This window comes from Balaenoptera ricei, chromosome 5, assembly GCF_028023285.1.
Source record: "Balaenoptera ricei isolate mBalRic1 chromosome 5, mBalRic1.hap2, whole genome shotgun sequence".
Taxonomy (NCBI): domain Eukaryota; kingdom Metazoa; phylum Chordata; class Mammalia; order Artiodactyla; family Balaenopteridae; genus Balaenoptera; species Balaenoptera ricei.
The window spans coordinates 143362507-143371875 of record NC_082643.1 but is presented as its reverse complement, the minus strand read 5'-3'; the positions used below and the strand labels follow the sequence as shown (position 1 = coordinate 143371875).

Genomic DNA, 9369 nt, shown 5'->3' with positions numbered 1-9369 from the left:
GGGATGGTCTAAGATGTCCACACTCATACGTCTGGCAGTGGGGCCGGCCCCTGGCTGTGGGCCGGGGCCCCTCCATACACCGACCCTCCTGCCTGCCGTGGGGGACCAGCTCACAGGGACTTCAGTCACCCCGAGCCTCCCTGGGGACACCACAGATCCTGCTGGGATGGGACGTGTTCTGCCTCCTGCCCCTGCCCTCTGTGCTCTGGGCGGCTCGTGGTGCTGGCCCCCCAGCCTCACCCCCGGTAGGTGTGTGGTCCCGTTTGGAGGTCCCCTCACCCCATGCCGGGCTCAAGCACATCAAGGCCCGAGTCCGTGCCACACTGAAGATGATGACAAAACATGAGTGAGGAAGTGCCAGTTTCCCCTGGACACCACCACCCAAACGCCAGGCGCCAGGCACCATCCCTGCTTTCTCTTCTCCGTCTGACGTTGTTTTCTACCCATGTTTTGGCTCCTCCAGATCAACACAGACCCCAGATGGGTGGCCACCTCGCCCCCGTCCCACTGCTCCCAGCTCTGTGCCCCCTTCCCCCAGGCCCCCGCGAGGTTGACCTCTGTTCTCTCCCCAGTCCCAGCCTCCATGCCCAGCCCTCCGCGGCCTGTTTAGTGGGCCCTCACCATGCACTACGCCCACGCCACACCCTTCATGTCGCCACTGCTCACAAAAACACATGGCAAGGTGCTTGTTGGCTAGAGCCTGCCCCAGAGTCAGGCAGCAGGTGGGGGCGGGGATGCACGGGTCAGAGTCTGAGCGGCTCCCCCTCACCCCACCCCCCACCCCCGTTAGCATCCGTCCTTTCACGGCGGGACCGCTACCACCTCCCCGTCATCTCGCCAGCGAAACCACCCTGTAAAAGGTCTTAATGGAGGTGTCCATTTTCTGCACCACAAATTTCATGAGATTTCTGAATGGGAACTCCGATTTTCTCATCCTTTCCACCTCTTGCCATTCCTCTTGACTGGTTAATTTTAATTTCAGGGCATTTGCTCCTTGTGAAATTGCATCCTCTCCACAGTTTGGGACAAGAACCTAGAACTCTCTCCACATAATAGCTATTGAGACACGCCTTGCTGTAAATGGCTCCCAGGATGGGCTTGCTGATAAAATCCCACATGATGATGAGGTAAAATTAGCAGGACCCTGGTGAAGGAGCAATCCCATTTCTCCTCAAACGCCCTCCAGGTTCACCTGTGGAGAAGTTACCTGTCGTATCCGATGGACCCTTGAACACAGGTGTATGTCACGTGTGCACCCCACAGGTGCAGCACCTCACAGGTGCATCTCAAAGGTGTATCTCACAGGCGCACCTTACAGGAGCCCCTCCAGACACACCTTTCTGCACACCTTGCAGGCACCCCTAAGTGGTGCATCCAACGGCATCAAGTCCACCCCTGGGGGCCGCTCAGGGGCCCAGGCACCACCAGTGGGCACCTTGAGAAGTGAGAGGGGAGGAGCACTGCAGGTGAGGCGGCTGGGCACTTACACCCCCGGAGCCACGCGCCCAGGGCTCCTCAGGGCACTAACGCCGGGGCCTCTGCTCCCACACCTGCAAGCACTTGAGGGCTGGGGGCAGCGAGACCCGCCAGTAGCTCACTCACTGCCCCCCGTGTCCCCCGAGAGTGCTCCCCACGCACTTTGCGCTGAAGCCCCACCAAGCCCCTCCAGCGGCGGTGCCTCTGAGCCCAGGGCCGTGCCCCCAGCCCCGCCAGAAGCGGGTGCGCGCCTCACACAGGTGAGCGCCACGCCCACGCCCCGCCCTCTTCAGCCCCGCGGGGAGGGGAGAGGAGAGGAGCACATGCAGGGAGGGGGGGCCCCGGGTGGGGTGAGCGGAGGGTCTGGGAAGCATCCCCCCCCCCAGCGGCCCGCTCGGCCAGATGGCTGCCTCGTCGGCACTGGCCTCACATGCAGGCGTGACCTGGACTCCAGCTCTGGGGGCTCTGGAAGCCATCTGGGGCTGAATTCAGAGCGCGGTGACCACAGCCCTGGCCGCAAAGCCAAGCACCAGCGCCCGCCCACAGCACCACCCACAGGCGTGTGGTTGTCCCTCGGCCCCAGTCACACTCACTGTTTTCAGGGAAGTGGGGGACCTCAGAGCAGATCCGTGAAAAGAACCTGCTGGTGACTCAGCAGAGGCAGGAACGTCGCGGCCCGAGGCCAGCGCCCACGCTTGGCCCGCTGGGCCCACTGTGGCCGGTACAGCTGCCGGGAGCCCGCCGGGGCCCACGCGGAAGGCTCCCTGGAACGGACTCGTGCAAGCCAAGGGGCGCAGGGCCCATGCGCAAACGCGCGCGTGCACGTCTCTACCAGCTCAGTGCACACAAACCGTGCCTCCCAGTTCAGAGCGAGGTAACAATATAGACACAGGCAGCATGAGAAAGACAAAGAAACTTCAGGCTCTTTCCCTCCGGGTCCTCAGTGACTCCTGGTTCCAGCTGAGCTGCTCTGCTCCCGTCTCTCGCGGGTGGCCAGCATCCCTCTGACTGCTGCAGAAGATGAGTCCAGAACGCCAGGCTCCCCCAACCTTCGTGAGTGGTGTGCACGGCTGGTCACACACACGTGACAGTGTGATGTGTCACACCGTGGACAGAGCTCCCACCCCCAGCCGTCCAGCAGTCCCCGGGCACACATGCACACTCACGCACGCACGCACCCTCATCCTCATGCGCACCCAGCACCCCCGCACATGTAAGCACACACACGTATGCACACACATCTGCACATGGTTTCTTGTGTGACGTGAGAGTCAGACTGACCTGGGATGAGTCCTCCAGTTGTAACCCCCGACATTTCTGATCGCATCCTGGCTCACCGGGAGGCTAATAGCTGTCTGACTCGGGGGAGGACGGCCGCGGCTTCAGCCGGAGGAGCTTGCTGCCGTCTGGGCCCGTGGGTCCCCGATGGAGGCACGGACGCTCAGGAATGATCCCGTCTGTAAAATATGGCAGTGCCGTCAGTGCAGCTGCGGGTCCTGTGCAAGGAGAGGGTCCAGCAGCGTGAATAAGGGTCCCAATACGTAGGAATTAGGCCGAGAAGGGAGATGCGTGGTGGGCATTCGCCAAGACCATTTCTAACTAAGGATGCTGGCTCTTAACAGACAAGAGCCGCCTCTTCACCACATAGGAGAAGGGAAAGTCTGTGCAGACCCCACTATGGTCCCGCTTCCACATCTTCCTCCCTTCTCCCCACTTCCTTCCATGGGCGTGGGCAGCACCGTCGGGGGGGGTCCCTCCACCTCCCCGAGGCAGAGCTGGTGCCCTGCCACCCCACAACACCTGAGCCCGACTCTGGGGGCCCAAGAGACTTGGAGCTACCTGTTGGCCCATCCCAAGTCCTCAGGCGGCCGCTCGGGCAGAAGGGGTCATGGCACTCCGGGGGTTACCCCTCTCCAGGGGTTGGGTGTGAGGGCCTATCCCAGCGCCCAGAATCCCTGCCTCAGGCAGAAGGCCTGAGCTCTTACACTGCAGCCCCCGGTCTAGGGGCTCTGGTTTTCCCAGGAAGCCGGCAGTCCGGGGCCTGGGGGTGGGGGGAGGGCAGGCGTGGGCGAGTCAGCTGGTGCGGTAATCATCGCTAAGAAAGGCTTTGCTGATGACAGTGTTTGCTGCACGGCCTGGTGCGCTGGGGGCCGGCGCTCCTCCAGACGGGAAGCCGGGCACCATGAGCCTCAGTGAGGAACAGGTGCAGGCGTTCCTGGACCAGAACCCCGGCTTCGCGGACCAGTACTTCGGGAGGAAGCTGAGCCCTGAGGCTGCGGCCAGCGCCTGCGGGGATGGGTGCCCGGCGGGCTGCACCAGCTTCCAAGAGCTGTGCCAGGTGGAGGAGAGCGCGGCCCTGTTCGAGCTGGTGCAGGACATGCAGGAGAGCGTGAACATGGAGCGGGTGGTCTTCAAGATCCTGCGGCGTCTGTGCGCCATCCTGCATGCCGACCGCTGCAGCCTCTTCATGTACCGCCAGCGCAACGGCATGGCCGAGCTCGCCACACGCCTCTTCAGCGTGCAGCCCGGCAGTGTCCTGGAGGACTGCCTGGTGCCTCCTGACTCCGAGATCGTCTTCCCGCTGGACATTGGGGTCGTGGGCCACGTGGCTCAGACCAAGAAGATGGTGAATGTCAAGGATGTGACGGAGGTGGGTCCTGGGCCTCGTGGGAGTTGGCGAAGGGTTCCCACAGGCCCCGAAGGACAGGTCAGCCCACTGGCTGTGAGGGGACCCTCGGCTTTTAGGAAGGCGGTCAGAGAGGCAAGTGGAACAGGTCCAGGCCAGAGCTCGCGGGAAGGAAGGAGGCCCTGAGGTGGCTGCGAGGGCGGCCTGGGCAGGCCCTGCTGCCCCCTTGACCTATGATTCCCTGGATGGGGGTTTGGGGAGGACGGGGTCTGAGCAGGGGCTGGCGCAGAGGCCCAGAATGGAGGGGCCAGTGGACCCCAGAGCCCTAACCATACTGCTCACTGGGGCGAGCAAGTTTGGGGGTTCAGGAGAAGCTGATCCAGGTTCCCCGGTAGTCCAATGGTTAGGACTCGGCGGTTTCACTGCCGCGGCCTGGGTTCAGTCCTGGAACTGAGATCTGCAAGCATCACAGCCAAAAAAAAAAAAAAAAGAAGCAGCAGCTGGTCCAGGAGGGGGCAGGAAGGGTGGATGCAGTGCCTGGAGCCGAGAAGTCTGGGAGGACAGGTTCTGGCTGGACGGGAGGGAGGGAGAGGCCAATGACACTTCTGGGGGTGGGGCGGGGTGCCGGGAGGACAGATGCCCCAGGGGAGAAGGGGGCTGGGACTGGGGGGACCACGCCTGTTGGACATGTGTGAGGGGCAGGGCCCCGAGGGGGCGCAGGGAGAGCCGGCGGCCTTCTCCCGTCCCCTCCGTCCCACCTCGGAGGGGGCCGCTGGTATGGCCTGGGAGCGGGAAGCAGGAGCCTTGGGCTGGCTCACCTCCTCCACTTTTCTGTGAAGGAATCCAGAGGGCGTTACCCAGCGGGACAGACCTCCGCCAAAGCAGCCAATATCCCCTCGTCCCTGGAGACAAACGGACTTGTGGACGGACCCCCAGACCCCTGGCTCCTTGGCTGCAATCCTCTTAGACTTATCTGCTCAAACAAGCCTCAGTCCAGCGACCTGAATATAGTAATCTCTCAGATTAGCTTCATCTTCACTTCCTTTTTAGGAAATGGGTCACCCGTGAATTGGAATATCAGGAGCATAAATTACCAGGAAAAAAAGTTCGGCAGGAATGGGGGGGCTACAACGAGCGCCTCCCCTGCTCCTCCCTCCCTCCTGTTTCTCCCTCCCCCCCCCCTCCCGCCGCCTCTCCCACACTACATCTTGCCCCCTCCCTTCTTTGAGCCTCCAGCTGCGCCCCCACCTGTGCTGCTGGTGTCTCTGAGGGTCTGGTTCAAACTGCCTGTGCCCGCCCAGGGGCGGGACTGTCTCTCCCTGGGGCTCAGCTTCCCTTCCAGCCTTCACCCGGACCGGACGGCTCCCTCTGATGTTTCCCCAACTGCCCAGCACAGCTAGATGCCTCCTTCATGGGGCAGGGGCATGGCACTGGCCTTAATCCTCAGGGCTATGCTGGGTCTCGTTTGTCATAGCTGCAGTGGAACAGAGACCAGAGTCAAAATCAGCAAAAAATCGAGTTTCCAATAAGTGTATCATGAAGCCCAGATGTCACTTTATGGAGGGGAAACTGAGGCAGAGCCTGTGTCCCACCGTGGTGGGGGGTGTGTGGACAGCGGTGGCCAGAGGGGGTGCCGCAGGGCTGTGATGTCACCCTGCCACCCCTCTGTGGCCCCTGAGACCCCGGGGCTCATGGGGAGGCGGCCGGGCAGGAGGTCCCAGAAGGCTCAGCAGGGGCGCCTGGCTTGGCAGTAGTCTCTGAAACCGCGTCATGGGGTTCCGGCATGTCACCGAGGCATCTAGACCCTGTCGAGGTGGGCGGCTGGCTGTGGGAGGAAATTCCCAGGAGCCGGGATGGCTCAGATCAGGGAGGAGGGGGCAGGACTGAGCAAGCCATGCCGAGCACAGTTGGGCCAGGAGGCGGAGGGGGGGGTGGGGGGGGTGCCCAGGGACGCTGTGGTGACCAATGACTGGGTCTGGGCAGTGGAAGCAGAGAGCTGGGGGCACTTGAAAGAAGTGGGTTGGGCCGGAGGGGCAGGGAGGCACCAAGGCCCGGGTCCTCTCTGTGGGGCGGAGGGTGGATGCCAGTCCTCGGAATGGGGGCGGGGCGGGCAGGCGTTTCTGGCAGTGCGACTCAGGGGCAATGGGCCTGAGGCTGGTCACACTCAGTCAGCTGGGCCTGGACAAAGCTCAGATGAGCTGCCCCCTGTGGAGACAGACCTAAGAGCCCGTCAACCGGCCCCTGACCAGGGAGCGGCCCCGAAGAGCCGCTCTAAGGCCGGGAAAACCCGCCCTGGGGGCCAGAGTCGGGCAAAGGTCTCATGGCAGGGGCAAGAAGCCCGCTGGAGCGGGGCCCAGGAGACGCCCCCCCGGGGCCTGGCAGATAGGTCCTGGGTATGGGAGCTGGCCCACAGTGGCTGAGGGCAGCAGGAGACGGCAGCCTGGACTAGGCGGGGCTTGGGGGCAGGTGGACCAGACAGACTCAAGAGGCATCTAGAAGGCCAATCGGCCAGACGGCGGCAGATGTGGGAGGAGCTAGGTCTGCCCGCAGCCCAGGGGGGCGTGCAGAGCCTGCAAGGACTCTGCAGCGCCCGTGGATCGAGAGCTGGGGGTCGCTCGCTCTGAGATGGGGTGATAGAGACTGAGCCAGGCTGGAGCCCCGAGGACAGGCCATTGGCCATGTCCTCATGTGCTACCCAGGCTCCTGATACCGGGGCATGGCCACCTGGGTCTCAGCACTGGCCTGGGCAGCTTAGCCCTGACCCCCAGGGACCAGGGAGACCAAGACTCCAGGTCCACAGAACGACGGCCTCTCCCTTCTCTCCTCTTGCCTCGCAGTGTCCCCACTTCAGCTCCTTTGCTGATGAGCTGACCGACTATGTGACAAGGAGCATCCTGGCCACGCCCATCATGAATGGCAAAGACGTTGTGGCTGTGATCATGGCTGTGAACAAGCTGGACGGCCCGTGTTTCACAAGTGAAGATGAAGGCGTGAGTGTCAGGGAGCCCTCTGGACGCGCACACCCGTCTGTCCCTGAGTCTCACAGTCCTGTGCCTGGCGGGGCCCGTGCCTGGCAGGTGATGTCTGTGTAGGCACCTCTCCTAGGCTTGGCTCCGAGGGCCCACCTACGCATCTTGTGTGTACAAGTCCACGGCCCGCGGGCTGAGGTCCATGCTGCGTGTGCGCCCCCTCCTCCAGGCAGCTGGGTGTCTCCTCCACAAACGCACACCTGGGCACGCATCTGAAAACCAGGGTTTTTACCTGCTGTTGTCACCACTCCTGTTTCAGGTTTTCCTGAAGTATCTGAACTTCGGGACGTTAAACCTGAAGATCTACCACTTGAGCTACCTGCACAACTGCGAGACACGCCGAGGCCAGGTACCCGCACGTGCTGCCAGCCAGGGCACCCCCGCCGGCTCCAGGCCCTCTGGGCTGCCTGAGCGTGTCCAGGTCCCCCCACCCTGGTCTCTCTGGACAGAGGCACATGGTTCTGTGGGCACCTGGGCAGCCGAGGGAGAGGGCCCGGGGCTTTCGTGGTTGTGGACGCGGAGCTGTGAGTATACCGAGCTGAGGGCAGGGAGGCCGGGTGCCTCGCCCTCTGGCCCCAGGGCTGTGACCACCTGCAAACGCGGGCGTCAGCATTCCTCCTTAGAAGCTGCCTCAAACCTTCTGCGGAAGGAGCAGGGGTGGGTTATGAACATAGAGCAGGGCAGAGGGTCCCACCACTCCGCGGCCGAGCCTCCCGGGGGGCTCTGCCTCTGGCCACGCAGGGGAGCAATGGCTTCCAGGACTGGAGTCTGCCTCCCCCTGAGCGAGGAGGCCTGGGGGCCCCGGGGGGACACGGCGCTCCACCCTCTGTGGCCCGTGCGGAAGGCGGTGGGGGGGCGGGCACGGTGGGGAGGGGAGGGCGTGAGAGAGGGCCCTGGGCCAGGCCTGACGCCCGCGGAGCAGCTGGAAGCCTGCGGCCAGCTGGACGGCAGCGCGGGGCTGGGAGCGGGGCCTCGGGGCCCACTGAGCGCTCCAGAGTGCACGTGGAAAGGCCACCGGGCGGACCCTGAGCCCCACGCTGTGGGGACGGGGTTGCACGGGGGATTTATTAGGCCCGCTTCTTTCTTTCTGCGGTCGTTTGTCTATCAGTCTGGACTCACGGGTGTTTCCAGCACGACCTGACTGATTTCTTTGCTCAGCTTGTTTTCTCAGCAGCTCCTGTGCCCTCTGACATGTCCATCGACCCCATTTGTTTGGTTGTTTGGTGGGTGGATTTTTTTGGTTTGGGGGTTCTGCACATCCTTATTCTCTGGCACTACAAAATGCTTCAGTCTCATTTGTATTTTCCGGCCCAGTCCTGGAATTAGCCATTCCTCAAGGAGTACTGGTTCTTTTTGCTGGAGACGGTCTTAGAAACAATGACCTGGGCACCAGGTGTGATCTTGGCTTAGCGTGTCATAGCTTCTAGGCCCTCTCAGCTGACAGAGCGAGGAGATAGGTGTGTGTCTACAAGCCCATGCATGTGCACGTCTGTAAATACTTCTACGTGTAACCCTCTGCATCTATATTAAGTTAAGCCCGAGTTCTTGCTGATGTCACCAACCCCAATCATCCCCACACGGATCGTTCTGGCCTCCGCCCCCTCCACGCTACATGGAGACCCCTGGCTCCTGTCCTCTGCTGCCCACTTACGTCATTGTCCAGCCCCCTCGCACGTGTACAGCAGGGTACCTGTGACCCATGAGAAACAAGTTCATCACTGGAGCACAGAGATGTGTGCAGTTCCTTTGCCTTTACTCTTGCAGACGCCATGTATTTCCAAAAACGCTGAGGTCGGCACCTTTTCCCCATCCCCTTCAGTGAGGAGGTCTCTTGCATTCTCTTGTCACAGTCTGCATTCTTTCCTGGAATCCCCCAACCTACCAAATGATTTTTAAATTTGCAAACATTATGGTTCATTCTTTGTGCTGTAAATTTCTATAGGTCTTGACAAATGCATCATGACACGTACCCACCATTACAGTGTCATAAAGAATCATTTCACCACCCTAAAGACCCCCACCTCCACCAAAGCCCTGACAACTACTGATATTTTCACTGTCTCCATAGTTTTGCCTTTTGTAGAATGTCATATACTTGGAATCATATGGTGTGGAACCTTTTAGGACTGGCTTTTTTCACTTAGTAATATGCATTTAGGGTTTCTCCCTGTCTTTTCATGGCTTAGTAGCCCATTTCTCTCTTTTTTTTTTTTTTAGCATCTTTATTGGAGTATAATT

At 61.5% G+C, this 9369-nt stretch overlaps 1 protein-coding gene across 1 annotated transcript in view; it reads left to right on the top strand.

Annotated features, from left to right (window-relative positions):
• The first annotated feature begins 3658 nt into the window (after positions 1-3658).
• Positions 3659-9369, top strand: part of PDE6B (phosphodiesterase 6B) — a 28112-nt gene continuing 22401 nt past the window's right edge. Inside the window, exons 1-3 of the mRNA XM_059924305.1 lie at positions 3659-4126; positions 6940-7092; positions 7391-7480. Of these exons, the coding sequence (XP_059780288.1) occupies positions 3659-4126; positions 6940-7092; positions 7391-7480 (711 nt within the window). The remainder of the gene's footprint in view (positions 4127-6939; positions 7093-7390; positions 7481-9369) is intronic.